This window comes from Thamnophis sirtalis, unplaced genomic scaffold (genome assembly GCF_051295495.1).
Source record: "Thamnophis sirtalis isolate CommonGarterSnake01/CBP01778 unplaced genomic scaffold, rThaSir2_p1.2 scaffold_2, whole genome shotgun sequence".
In the NCBI taxonomy this organism is placed as follows: Eukaryota; Metazoa; Chordata; class Lepidosauria; order Squamata; family Natricidae; genus Thamnophis; species Thamnophis sirtalis.
The window spans coordinates 31,415,838-31,430,601 of NW_028261382.1; the positions used below are offsets into that span (position 1 = coordinate 31,415,838).

Here is a 14,764-nt window from a genome sequence, read left to right on the forward strand (position 1 = left end):
TTTTTCTTTCCTTCCTCCCTCCCTCTTTCCTCCCTCCCTCCAAGTTCCTTCCACCTTCCCTCCCTTTCCTTCATCCCTCCCTCCCCCCTTCTTCCTTCCTTCCTTCCTTTGTCCCTCCCTCCCTTTACTTCTTTCTTCCCTCCCTCCCTCCCTCTCCGTCTATTTGCCTGTCCATATCAGAACCTTCCCGGTTGAGTTTTTCAGCAACACTTTAGCTCCCAGTTATTCCAGGAAGTCTTTTTTTCTACCCTTGCCAGCTTCCTGCTGTGGGGTTGGCCCCAACAGCCCCAAACTGGACCTTGGGTTTGAAACCAGATCTGGCCAGTGGGAGGTCTCTGAATTTACTCACCTCCTTCCAGGCGATTCGATTCATTGCTAACTTCTGTGTGCTAAAACTGGTTTTCCTTTTCTCCCGTTGGAGGTTCTTCTTTGCAGCAAAAGGACAGAAATGTTGCAGGATAGGATCTCGTGCAAATCTTTAGGTTTATTTTCACCACCCATTATGCCCTTCTTCACTGTTCTGACCGAGGCTTCCCCAGCAGCACGAAGCCGGGTCCTCATCCCGATAAACCCTTTTTATTGAATTGACTGTAAATTCCTCTCCAGCGAAGTCTTTCCTCTCCCACCATCTTTCAAGATACCCTACATTGCCAAAAGTATTCGCTCACCCATCCACATAATCAGAATCAGTGGTGAGCGAATACTTTTGGCAATATAGTGCAGTTCACAATTGCCGACCTTGATCAGGCTTCGAAAGTGGCCAGGCCGATATCTTTCAGATGCTGCCATACTTGGCAAGAATGCAGGAACGAACTGATTGCCCCCTGCAAACTCCACTCCCCTTTCGCTCCTCTTTTATTCCCTCTGGGAGGGGCCATTCATCGTCCACCTGTGGCCTTACTGTGAAGTCAACTCCTGTTCTTTAGCTGCTCCCTTCATCTGAACACTCTGCACCTGCACACACTGGGAACAGGCTCCAGCTGTTCTTCTGCCTCACTGATGTCTCTGAAGGCAGCTGATAACTGGCATAGGGCTCTAGCCCCATCTCTGCCTCTGACACAGAGCCCTCATCAGAGCCTTCCCCAGACTCCAAGACTAGCCCATGTTCCTCCCCAATCCTCCTCACTGTCCAATTTGCTGGAGGACCACAACAGTATCCAAAAATCCAAAATTCTGGATGTTCTGACCCATGCTTCCCAAGAGACTGAAGCAAACTCCATCCTGACAAAAAACCTTTTTCTTAATTGACTGTGAATTCTGCTCATTCACCTCCAGCAAAGTCTTTCGAGGGAGGATTCGCAGTCACAGACCTTCTCTGGCTTGGAGAGCTGCCAGGCCGAGATCTGCAAAACCTGGCAAGGAGTCTCGGAGAGTCACGAACCAATGAAGCGAACTAATTGTCTCCTGCAAACTCCACTCCCCTTTTGCTCCTCTTTTATTTCCTCTGGGAGGGGCCATTCACCATCCACCTGTGGCCTTACTCCCAAGTTGACCCCTGTTCTTTAGCTGTTCCCTTCATCTGGCAACTCTGCACATGCACACACTGGGAACAGGCTCCAGCTGTTCTTCTGCCTCACTGATGTCTGACTCTGAAGGCAGCTGATAACTGTCAGACGGCTCTGGCCCCCTCTCTGCCTCCGACACAGAGCCCTCCTCAGAGACTTCCCCAGACTCAGAACCTTCCTCACTGGCCGCTGGTGGGCCACAACACTCACTGATATCCGTGTTCCTTTCAAGAGAGGTCGACTCTAAGTGGTTCTGACTCCTCATCAGAAGAAGCTGGGTGGTCCCTTCCCAACCGGAATGTGGGGTTGTCGAAATTCATTTGCCGTGGCTTTCCAGGTGCGTTCCAAAGCTTCTTCCTGAGCTTTGGTGAGCTAGCGATGAAGCCTTCTTCTTCCATATGAAAAAAATGAACATTTGAAGACCTGCTGGGAAGCAATTATGCTTTAAAAAAAAATTGCAGAGGAAACAGTCTCTCTCTGTCTGGATACTGTTGGAGAGCTTCAGCGGCCTTTCTCCATGGCCGCGATTGAGAGATTTGGAAAACAGGACTTTTTACCTTGATGTGGTAGGGCCCCCTTTCTCCTGCAAATCAGCTCAGATTTGTTTTTGAACCGAAAAAAGAGGAAATATTATCACCTCGCTGGTGTCTCAAGCTCGGAGTGGGTTATAAATCTATGGTAATATTCAAATTCCAGCATCAAACGCTTGTGGTCTTCGCCAAGGCAGGTTGATCGGTTTCCCAGTAGGACTTACCCTGGCAGGAAGCTTAAATGATTTGCCTGCTGCATCCTAAACCTTCCAGCTCTTCTGCTTTTCTTTGGCCTGGTTCAGATTCTTCTTCTTCTTCTTCTTCTTCTTCTTCTTCTTCTTCTTCTTCTTCTTCTTCTTCTTCTTCTTCTTCTTCTTCTTCTTCTTCTTCTTCTTCTTCTTCTTCTTCTTCTTCTTCTTCTTCTTCTTCTTCTTCTTCTTCTTCTTCTCTTCTTCTTCTCCCTCCTCTTCTTCCTTTTCACCCTCCCTCCTTCTCCTCTTTCTTCTTCCCCTCCTCTTCTTCTTCTCCTCCTCCTCTCCTTCTCTTCTACTTTTTCTTCCAATTCTTCTTCTTCTCCTCCTCCTCTTCTTCCTCTTCCCCCTTTCCACTCCTCCTCTTTCTTCTTCTCTTCTTCCTCTCCTCCTCCTCTTCTTCTTCTTTTTCTTCTTCTTCTCCTTCTCCATCTCCTCCTCTTCTTCCTTTTCATCATCTTCTTCTTCTCCACCTCCTCCTCCTCTCCTCCTCCTCTTCTTCTTCTTCCTTTCCCCCTTCCTCCTTCTCCTCTTTCTTCTTCCCCTCCTCCTCCTCTTCTCCTCTTCCTCCTCCTCTCCTTCTCTTCTACTTCTTCTTCTTCCAATTCTTCTCCTCCTCCTCTTCTTCCTCTTCCCCCTTCCTCCTTCTCCTCTTTCTTCTTCCTCTCCTCCTCTTCTTCTCCTCCTCCTCTCCTTCTCTTCTACTTCTTCTTCTTCCAATTGTTCTTCTCCTCCTCCTCTTCTTCTTCCTTTCCCCCTTCCTCCTTCTCCTCTTTCTTCTTCCCCTCCTCCTCCTCTTCTCCTCTTCCTCCTCCTCTCCTTCTCTTCTTCTTCTTCCAATTCTTCTCCTCCTCCTCTTCTTCCTCTTCCCCCTTCCTCCTTCTCCTCTTTCTTCTTCCTCTCCTCCTCTTCTCCTCCTCCTCCTCTCCTTCTCTTCTACTTCTTCTTCTTCCAATTGTTCTTCTCCTCCTCCTCTTCTTCTTCCTCTTCCCCCTTCCCCCTCTTCCTCTTTCTTCTTCTCTTCCTCCTCTCCTTCTCCTCCTCCTCTTCTCCTCCTCTTCCTCCTCTTCTACTCCTCCTCCTCCTCCTTTTGGAAATGATTCTGGTTAGCATTTTTCATAGCCCCGTGAACCCCTTCCTAAGCCTTTGAAGGCATTTTGAAGTCAGGTTCAGATGGTCTCCTGGAAAAGGTTTTAGGAACCTGGATCTCATCGCCTTCCCACGCTCTTCCTGGGCTTTTGAAGGCAGTTTGAGGTCAGATCAGGTGAGACCCCAAACAACTAGGGTTGAAATTTAACCTGGATTATTCCCATACGTTTAATGGCATATACCAAGCGTCTATCAACTTCTACCAAGAGAACTGACATGGGCCAAGAATTAGAAGATCCCAACTTCCCGGTTTCAATTTCGTACTGTTTTCCCCACCCCAGATAGCATGTGTTCTCCTTTCCTTTGAAGTGCCGAGTGTGCATTGCACACTTGATAGTAGTACATTTGCTTTCCTCAGATCCTCTGAACCGTATTTTATTATCCATACATTTGTTGAAGCAGCCAAGAGCCAGCTTCTGCAGGGTGGGCTGTGTGTTTTCTCTCACACCCTTCAATTTACAGCTATGCAGCACAGATGGTAGTACACACAAACACATTCACATACACACACACACAAACACAGAGAAAGAGACACAGAGAGAGAGAGACAGAGACAGAGAGAGAGAAACACACAGAGAGAGACACAGAGAGACAGAGAAACACACAGAGAGAGACACAGAAAGAGAAACACACTCACACACAGAGAGACACACACAGAGAGAGAGACGGAGAGATAGAGAGGCAGAGAGACACACACAGAGAAATATACAGAGAGAGAGAGACAGAGAAACACACAGAGAGAGACACAGAAAGAGAAACACACACACACAGAGACACACACAGAGAGAGACAGAGAGATAGAGAGGCAGAGAGAGACACACAGAGAAATATACAGAGAGAGAGAGACAGAGAGAGACAGAGACAGAGAAACACACAGAGAGAGACAGAGAGAAAGACGGAGAGACAGAGAGGCAGAGAGAGACACACAGAGAAAGATACAGAGAGAGAGAGACAGAAAGAGACAGAGAAACACACACACAGAGACAGAGAAACACAGAGAGAGGGACACAGAGAGAGAGAGAGACAGAGAGAGCGATAGAGAGACAGAGACACAGAGGGAGAGAGAGAGACAGAAAGAGATACAGAGAAAGAGATACAGAGAAAGAGACAGAGAGAGACAGAGAGACACGCACAGAGAGACAAAGACACACAGAGAAACACACACACAGAGGACATAGAGAGAGAGACAGAGAGGGAGACAGAGACACAACGAGAGAGATACAGAGACAGAGACACAGAGACACACATACAGAGAGACAAAAACACACACACAGAGACATAGAGACAGAGAGAGACAGACCGAGAGACAAAGAGAGAAAGAGATACAGAGAAAGAGAGACAGAGAGAGAGAGAAACAGAGAAACACAGAAAGAGAAACACAGAAAGCTACAGAGAGAGAGAGACAGACAGACAGACACACACACACACACACAGAGAGAGAGAATATACTTTATGAGAAGATATTTCATTTCTGACCTTGACCATGTGCCACCTGACACAGGGAATCCCCAGCACATTAAAAATGCCTCTCGGCATCTTTAATTCATTTTTTCCCCTCCAATCCCTGAATGCTTTTTCCCTTGATGTGGTTTTTAAAACCCAGATGCACCTTGGCATAAGTGCTGTGGAATTCTTCTTCCTCTCCTTCCTACAGTATTTCCCATCCAGAAATTGGGGCCATCTCAATGGCCGTTCCTTGAATCAATTAGACAGAACATCCCCTGCAATTTGACGTGGTTCTTTCATCATTAGACAACAAGAGGCTAGTCCTAAGGATCAAGTAAAGTAGAAATTGGCTGAACACACATTGTCTTGGGAGGGAGGAGGTGATGAAGGAAGGAAGCTCATAGGGAGGAAGTGAGGGGGAAGGAAGGAGAGGGAGGGAAGGGGAAGGGAAGGAAGGAAGGAAAGAGGAAGAGAGAGAGGAGAAAGGAAGGGAAGGAGAGGAAAGGAAAAAGAAAAAAGGGAAGAGGGAAGGATGGAAGAGGGAGGGAGGAGAAAGGAAGGGAAGGAAAAGAGAGAGAAGGAAGGAAAGAGGGAAGGCAGGAGAGGGGGAAGAAAGGAAGGGAAGGGAAAGGAAAGGGAAGAGAAGGGAGGAAGGAAAGAGGAAAGGAAGGAAGTGAGGAAAGGAAGGAAGGAAGGAAGGAAGGAGAAGGAGGGAGGTTGAGAGGAGAAAGGAAGGGGAAGGAAAGGGAAGAGAAGGAAGGAAGGAAGGAAAGAGGGTAGGAAGGAAGGAAAGAGGGTAGGAAGGAAAGGAAGGAAGGAAATTTTGACTCATCCTAAACATGAAGTATGAATAAAAACGTTTCTTTCAGAACACAGGGAAAAAAATTCTGAAGAAAAAATCACATTTAGGTGAAACCACAGAGCTCTTTAATAATTGTATCTTTTTAGTCTTAATTTTTAATATATATATATATATATATATATATATATATATATATATATATATATATATATATATATATATATATATATATATATATATATATATATATATATATATATATATATATTTGTTTACCTTGCCTGTAAGCCGCCCAGAGTCCCAAGGGAATGGGCGGCATACAAATCTTATTAAACTAAACTAAACTAAACTAAACTAAAACTCTTTAGGATCTTACCACCCTACCAGCTCCATCCTACCTTGGAAGTCTGATTATTATCCTACCCTAAACTTTTTCTTCCCCCTCTTGAACAGCTGTGTCCCTCATTCTTGCAAGACCAAGGACTGCCAAGAGCTGGACATTGAGAATGCCATGCTGACTTTCACGGATGGAGGGCACTACAATGGGGCCCAGTGCAACGTTACCTGCCGAACAGGTTATGTCCTCCGGGCTCACAGAACCAACGATCTGCCCCAGAGTCAGGTGGGTAGAACTGGTGTATATATACATATTATACCATTGCTGTGTGATTTATTCATTTTGCAAATGGATACAGCTGCCCATCTCACTTAGCAGTGGCTCAGTGGCTAAGACACTCAGCTTGTTGATCAGAAAGGTCAGCAGTTCGGCGGTTCGAATCCCTAATACCGCATAATGGAGTGAGCTCCCGTGACTTGTCCCAGCTTCTGCCAACCTAGCAGTTCGAAAGCAGGTTAAAAGTACAAGTAGAAAAAGAGGAACCACCTTTAGCGGGAAGGGAACAGCCTTCCGTGTGCCTTTGGCTTTGAGTCATGCTGGCCACATGACCACGGAGACATCTTCATCCAGCGCTGGCTCTTCGGCTTTGAAACGGAGATGAGCACCGCCCCCTAGAGTTGGGAACGACTAGCACAGATGTGCGAGGGGAACCTTTACTGTTACCCATCTCACCCCAAGGTGACTCTGATGGGAGATGCGATGCTAGAAATCGAGGTCTTTCTTAGCTATGGGGTTGCAGGGAGGCAGCAGTGATAACACAAATCATAGAATAACAGGGTTGGAAGGGACCTTGGAGGTCTTCTAGTCCAACCCACTGCTCAAGCAGGAGACCCTACACTATATCAGATAAGTGACTGTCCAGTCTCTTCTTAAAAACCTCCAGCGATGACGCGCCCACAACATGTGAAGGCAAGCCATTCCACTGGTTGGTCCTCACTGTTAGGAAGTTTCTCCTTAATTCCAAGTTGCTTCTCTCCTTGATTAGTTTCCATCCATCGCTTCTAGTTCTGCCTTCAGGTGCTTTGGAAAATACGTCGATCCCCTCACTTCTTTGTGGCAGCCCCTCAAATAGCAATAGCACTTAGACTTATATACCGCTTTACAATGCTTTACAGCCCTCTCTAAGCGGTTTATAGAGTCAGCCTCTTGCCCCCAACAGTCTGTGTCCTCATTTGACCCACCTCGGAAGGACGGGAGGCTGAGTCAACTTTGAGCCTGGTGAGATTTGAATTGCCAAATTGTAGTCAGCCGGCAGTCGGCAGAAGTAGCCTGCAGTACCGCACTCTGACCACTGCGCCAATATTCCCAATATTCCCAATATTGGGAAACTGCTCTCCTGTCCCCGACTGGTCCTTCTTTTCTCTAAACTAGGAAGACCCAGTGCCTGCAACCGTTCTTCCTATCCCTGACTTTAAGCCAAGGAAATACCGAGGGACTTAAGCCGAGCTGTCCCTCCCCTTTTGCTTTGAGCACGGCGAATAAATACACCGTAAAAACTCCCGGGCGGGAGAGGAGAACTAAACTTAGAAGGAGAAGCAGGGGGGGGGATCTCACTCCCCGAAAAGAGACTGTTTGTTAGGATGTCTTTGGGGAAAGTCTCTGTCAGATGCCTTTGACCCTGCTATCACCATCTAAATTAGGGTTATGGCAGCTAGCAGAGACCACATCTATGTCAGGGAGAGGGTGAGCAGAAGCATGGCGTCTTCCCGCAAGAAATGGGGAGAGACATGTTGAGTTTTCTCAATTTAGAAGAGCAAATTCCACCATCTGGGCCTCTGTTGCATGAGGTTTCTTTCTACCCTAACACGGCCCCAGCACTGACTGGCTCCTTTCTCTTCCAGAGGAGAAAGTTGGCTGTCTCTTCTCCTTCTCCAACCTGCCCTCCCCTCCCCTACACACGCACACACACACACAGACACAGAGAGAGAGAGACCCCACCCAAGCCCGAATGGCTTGCTTGTTTCTCTCTCTTGTGGTGCTCTTTAAAGCTGAAAAGAATCCAGAGTTTTTCAGGAAAAAGGAGAAAGAAGAATCAGATAGTTTCCCCCAATTATTTTGTCTGTGTGTTATGTGCGCCCAAGTTGCAAAGATATTTGTGTGCAGGCGCAAATCTTAATTTGGCAACCGACTCGGTGCTATCAGCGTACCCGTGGAGTACACTGGAGGTTTTCCATTGCTGATGGTTTGCAAAAGGCTCCATCTTTTCCTGAAATCGGGATGATGAGAGAGATTTGCACTGTGGTGGGGGAAGAGAGAGAAAGGGAGAGAAAGAAGGAAGGGAGAGGGGGGGAGAGAGGGGGAAGGAAGAGAGACAAAAGGAAGGAGGGGGAGAAAGGAATGAAGATAGAGAGAGAAGGAAAAGGAGAATGAGAGGGAAGGGAGAGAGGGAAGGAAAGGGAGAAAGAGAGGAAGGAGGAAGAAGGGAGGAGTGAAAAGGGCATGGGGAGAGAGGGGGAAGGAAGAGAGAGAAAGGGAAGGAAGAGTAAGAGAGAGAAGGAAGGGGGGAGGAAGGAGAGAGAGAAAGGAAAGGAAGTAAGAGAGAGAGAGAAGGAAAGGGAGAATGAGAGGGAAGGGAGAGAGGGAAGGAAAGGGAGAAAGAGAGGGAATGGAGAGAGAGAGGGAAAGGAGGAAGGGAGAGGGAAGGGAGAGAGAGAATAGAAAAAAGGGAGAGAGAGGAAAGGAAGAGGGAGGGAGAAGGAAGGAAGAGAGAAGGAAGGAAGAGAGAAGGGAGGGGGAAGAAAGAGGAGAAGGAAGAAGGGAGGAATGAAAAAGGCAGGAAGAGAGAGGGGGTAAGGAAGAGAGAGGGGGAAGGGATAGAGAGAGAAGTAAGGGAGAGGGGGGAAAGAAGAGAGAGAAAAGGAAGGAGGGAGAGAAAGAAAAGGAAGGGAAGAGAGAGAAAAAGAAAGGGAGAAAGAGAAAGGGAAAGGGGAAGAGAGAGAAGGAAGGGAGAGAGGAGGAAGACAACCAAAGTTATTGACTGACAATTGTCATAAATATGAGCCTGTTGATGCTGCAACCGTTGTAAGTGTAGAAAAAAATGGTCATAAGTCACTTTTTCAGTCCCACTGTAACGTCCAGAGTCCCTCAAGAACTGCCAAGGCTGTGTTAAGCGCTCCCAACCTGGAGTGCCCCATGGGAACCCTTCCGGAGATGTTTTCCAACCTCCAACTCCAGATGTGATGGGGGCATCACTGCCAGGCCAGGGTTACCATGGAGCTGTAGATGGTCTACAGATGCATCTACAGTGCATTCTTTGGAAGCCCTCCTCGGGGTCTACTAAGAGCTCCCCCCCTTCGTTGTGAAAGAGGAATTTGGAGACGGCTCCGTTGGGCCAGGGAGAAGATCAAGAGCTATTCCAGGATGCCAGTCCCTGGTGGGAGATGGGACAAGGGAAGTCCTGACTTCATGAACCCCCTTTCCCCTTCTTTCAGTGGGAAGCCAGCACCACCATGACCTGCCTGGATGGGGAATGGAACAAGCGAGTCTCCTGTGAGCCCGTTGACTGCAAGATCCCAGACCAACATCATGTCTACCCGGCGACTTTCAACTGCAGCGAAGGGACCACCTTTGGCAAGAAATGCTCCTTCACCTGCAAGCCTCCTGCTCAACTGAAAGGTAGGTTCTCAAGGAGGGGGAGTTGGGTCGACTGGAATGTGTGTGGTGCTTTTGAAGTGCCTGGAGAATAACAGAATTGGAAGGGACCTTGGAGGTCTTCCAGTCCAACCCCCCCGCTGAAGCAGGAGACCCTACGCCCTTGTAGACAAAGGGCTGTCCAGTCTGCACCAGAAGACAAGAGAGGAAATGCTTCCTTCTCCTTCAAGACAGGAAACCTTATAGTATCCTAGTTGAAGGAGAAGGAAAAGGAGAAGGAAAAGGAGAAGAAGGAGATTGCCTGATAAAGTTTGAATTGATCCTAAACCATCACCACTGTCCCTCTCCTCCTCCTCCTCCTCCTCCTCCTCCTCCTCCTCCTCCTCCTCCTCCTCCTCCTCCTCCTCCTCCTCCTCTTTTTTCTCCTTTCTCCTTTCTTCTTCTCCTCCTTCTCCTCCTTCTCTTTTCTCCTCCTCCTCCTCCTCCTCTTCCTCCTCTTTTCTCCTTCTCCTCCTCCTCCTTTCTCCTTCTCCTTCTCTTCCTCCTCCTTTCTCCTCCTCCTCTCCTTTTTCTCCTTTCTCCTTTCTCCTTTCTTCTCCTCCTCCTTCTCCTTTCTCCTCCTCCTTCCCACTTCCCCTTCTCCTTCAAGATGGGAGACCTGATACTATCCTGATTGAAGGAGAAGGCAATTCTGAGTGCTGAATCAGTGGGGTGTGACTAATACTGTTCCGTCCGTGAGCTGCATGTTGGGGCCCGAGCCGGGGATGACTCACTCCACATCCAATCCCCAATGTCAGACCAGCCACTGTTTCTTAATGTCACAGTTCATCACCCTGCCGAAACAAGCATGAGCTCATCCATACTGGACTGTGGTGGACCTACTCGGTGAGTCAGACTGGAGAAAGCAGAGAAGCTGGCACAGGGAAGGAGCGTTGAGAAGAGTCCAAGAATACCTCAACAGCTCAGAAGCAGGCAGAAACATCTCAACGTTGTTTCCCTTCTGCCTGAAACTCCCGTTCTGGATTCAGAAGGGTTTCTTGAGCATTCTCTCTTAAAAATCATGGATCATGGAGGGTCCTCCTTGCCGATCTTCTGCGAGAGAGACCCCGAGACATGAATTTGCAATGCAATCTGTTGTAGGTTTACTCAAAGGTTACATCCCCAGTTGTTTTGGCTAACCTTGGCTCCAGGAAGCCCAAGTGAAAAAGATGGAGAACAAGGGAGCCACAGCTATAGTGCTACCATATCAAATGTAGGGAGAGAAACCAAGAATCACTTCCTAGGTTGAATCCATCAATCAGAATAGAGCTGGAAGGTACCTTGTAGGTCATCTAGTCCAACCCCCTGCCCAAGCAGGAGACCTTATACCATTTCTGACGGATGGCAGCCTGGTCTCTTCTTGAAAGCTTCCAGGGATGAAGCTCCCACAACTTCTGAAGGGAACTTCTGTTCCATGGGTTGATTGCTCTCACCATCAGGAAATTCCTCCTTGGTCACTTTCCATCCATTATTATTTCTTGTCTGGCCTTCAGGTGCTTTGGAAAATAGCTTATGGGATGTTTCTGGGATGCTTTAAAAATTCTTTTGATGGGTTTAAAGCTTCCTTTATTGTTTTAAGCTAGAAGCATCTCTCTCTCTCTCTGTGTGTGTGTGTGTGTGTGTGTGTGTGTGTTTGTGTGTGTCTTTCACTCTCTGTCTGTCTGTCTGTCTGTCTCTGTGTGTCTGTGTATCTTTCTTTCACTTTCTTCCCCTCTCTCTGTGTCTGTCTCTCCCTCTATCTCTCTCTCCCCCTCTCTGTTTCTCTCTCTCTGTGTGTGTGTGTGTGTGTGTCTTTTTCCTTCTCTCTCCCTCTCTCTATCTCCCGCCCTCCCTATCTGTGTGTCTCTCTTTCTCTCTCTGTGTGTGTGTCTTTCTTTCACTTTCACCCCCTTCTCTCTCCTCCTCCTCTCTCTCTCTTTATTTTTCTCTCTCTCTGTCTCCCTCCCTTTCTGTCTGTCTCTCTGTGTGTGTGTCTTTCTCTGTGTGTGTCTCTCTCTTTCTCTCTGTCTGTCTCTCTGTCTGCCTCTGTGGGTCTGTGTATATTTCTTTCACTTTCTTGCCCTGTCTCTGTCTCTCCCTCTGTCTCCCCCCTCTCTCTGTTTCTCTCTCTCTCTCTCTCTCTCTCTCCTTCTCTCTCCCTCTCTCTCCCTCCCTCCCTCCCTATCTGTGTGTCTCTCTGTCTCTGTCTGTCTCTCTCTTTCTTTCTTTCACTTTCTCCCCCCTTCTCTCCCCCTCTCTCTCCCCCTCTCTTTATTTCTCTCTCTCTGTCTCCCTCCCTTTCTGTCTGTCTACCTCTTTCTCTCTGTCTCTGTCCCTTCCCCCCCCCCTCTCTCTCTCTCTCACACACACACACACACACACAAAACCCATACCCTCCAGTCCTTGCTCCTTGGCCTTAAAAAGCCAGCTGAATTAAAAAACAAACAAACCTTTCCTTCGGAAAGCACAGCAAGGCCAGCGAAAGATGGAACCAGGCAGGAGAAATAAGAGCCGACACTTGCGACTTTCTTTCCTGTTCCCTCTGCAAGCAATGTGGGAGGGATGGAACCCCAAATACCCCCTTTTTATTGATTTATTTTCTCCCGGCCCAGCAGTATTGATAACCGCTTGCACCCATCTGACATTGTTGTGGGGTTCCCCCCCCCTCCGTCTTTCCCAGGAAGCAATAACCGTTTGACGTGCTTGGAAGACGGGCTGTGGTCCTTCCCGGAAGCTCTCTGTGAGCTGATGTGCAAGGCGCCTCCTTTGATTGACAACGCTGACCTTCAAACTGGCCGCTGCCGCCTTCAGAAGCACAAAGTGGGCTCCTTCTGCAAGTATAAGTGCAGGCCAGGCTACCACGTTGGTGGCCCTTCACAGAAAGGAAGGAAGTAGGTGGCATCTCTTCAAGGATCTTTGCATTCATCTGTATGTCGGTTTTTGGACACTGTTGCGGAGCTGGTAGTAGATTCAGACAGTGATGAGGTTGGGGAGGAAGATGGGCCAGTCCTGGAGTCTGGGGAAGGCTCGGATGAGGGCTCTGTGTCAGAGGCAGAGAGGGGGCCAGGGCCGTCTGATAGTTATCAGCTGCGTTCAGAGTTGGAGATCAGTGGGGCAGAAGAACAGCTGGAGCCTGTTCCCAGTATGCGCAGGTGCAGAGTTGTGAGACGAAGGGAACAGCTAAAGAACAGGGGTCGATTTGGCAGTAAGGCCACAGGTGGACGGTGAATGGCCCCGTCCAGAGGGAATAAAAGAGGAGCAAAAGGCGAGTGGAGTTTGCAGGAGACCGTTAGTTGGCTTAATTGGTTCATGACTCTCCGAGGCTCCTTATCAAGTTTTGCAGATATCGACCTGGCAGCTCTCCAAGCCAGATAAGGTCTGTGACTGTAAATCCTCCCTTGAAAGACTCTGCTGGATGTGAAGGAGCAGAATTCACACTCAATTAATAAAAGGGGTTTTTGTCGGGACCAGGAGTTTGCTTCCTGCTCTTGGGAAGCCTTGGTCAGAACATCCAGATTTTTGGACACTATTGTGGCCCACCGGTGGCCAGCAGAGCTGTCAGCAGAGTCGGACAGTGAGGAGGTTGGGGAGGAACAATGGGCCAATCCTGGGGGCTGAGGAAAGCATCAGAGGCAGAGAGGGAGTTGGACAGCAGTGAGGCAGAAGAACAGCTGGAGCCTGTTCCCAGTGTGTGCATGCGCAGAGCTGCCAGATGAAGGGAACAGTTAAAGAACAGGGGTCGACTTGGGAGTAAGGCCACAGGTGGACAGTGAATGGCCCCTCCCAGAGGGAATAAAAGAGGAGCGAAAGGGCAACTAAGAAAGCAGGGTCGACTTGGGAGTATAGCCACACCTTGGAGGTGATCGGCCTCTCCCAGAGGAGGCAAAAGAGAAACGACTGGGGAGGGGGCTTTTGCAGGAAACAATTTGTTCCTTTAGTCGTTTCAAGCATGGAAAGTTCTGTTTGTGACTATAAGAGACTCTGTGCCAAGAGAGACCCTTGGCACAGAGTCTCTTATAGTTGCCTTGCCCTGCGTTTGGAAACTAGAGAGATGGCAGTCCAGTGTCTTCTTGAGAGCTTCCAGTGATGAAGCTCCCACAACTTTTGAAGGCAACTTCTGTTCCATGGGTCGATTGCTCTCACTGTCAGAAACTTTCTCCTTATTTCTAAGTTGAATCTCTCTCCGTTTCCATCCATTATTCCTTTGGGTCCTTTGGAAAATAGCTTGCCTCCTTCCTCTCTGTGGCAGCCCCTCAAATATTGAAAGACTGTAATCCTGTCTCCCCTGGTCCTTCTCTTCCCTAGACCAGCCATGCCCAGCTCCTGCAACCGTTCATCGTATGTTTTAGTCTCCAGTCTCCTAATCATCCTGGTTGGTCTTCTCTGCGTTCTTTCCAGAGTCTCAATATCCTTTACAGATTAACAGAGTTGGAAGGGAACTTGTAGGTCATCTAGTCTAACCCCCGCACCCAAGCAGGAGGCCCTACATCATTTCTGACAGATGGCAGCCCAGCCTCTTCTTGAAAGCCTCCAGGGATGAAGCTCCCACAACATTTGAAGGCAACTTCTGTTCCATGGGTTGGTTGATTTCACTGCTAGAAAATTTCTCATTTCTAGGTTGAATCTCTGCTTGGTCAGTTCCATCCATTATTCCTTCGGGTGCTTTGGAGAATAGCTTGCCCCCCTCCTCTCTGTGGCAGCCCCTCAAATATTGGAAGATGCTATCCTGTCTTTCCTGGTCCTTCTCATCACTAAATTAGCCATGCCCAGTTCTTGCAACCGTTCTTCATATGTTTTAGTCTCCAGGTCTTTGATCATCTTAGATAGATTCAATTTAACAGAGTTTGAAGGTACCTTGCAGGCCATCTAGTCCAGCCCCCCAGCTCCTCAAATTTTGGAAGGCTGCTATCCTGTCTCCCCTGGTCCTTCTCTTCCCTAGACTAGCCATGCCCAGTTTCCTGCAACCATTCATCATATGTTTTAGCCTCCAGTCCCATCATCATCCTGGTTTCTCTTCTCTGTACTCCCCCATCCCCCCACCATCCCTGCCTGTCCCAGCTCTGTAAACTCCACTT

At 48.3% G+C, this 14,764-nt stretch overlaps 1 protein-coding gene across 1 annotated transcript in view; it reads left to right on the forward strand.

Moving 5' to 3' along the window:
* Positions 1 to 14,764, forward strand: part of PAPPA (pappalysin 1) — a 70,290-nt gene that overhangs the window by 24,349 nt on the left and 31,177 nt on the right. The window contains 3 exon segments of the mRNA XM_087707615.1: positions 6,137 to 6,305; positions 9,512 to 9,695; positions 12,370 to 12,580. Coding sequence (XP_087563741.1) covers positions 6,137 to 6,305; positions 9,512 to 9,695; positions 12,370 to 12,580 — 564 coding nt within the window.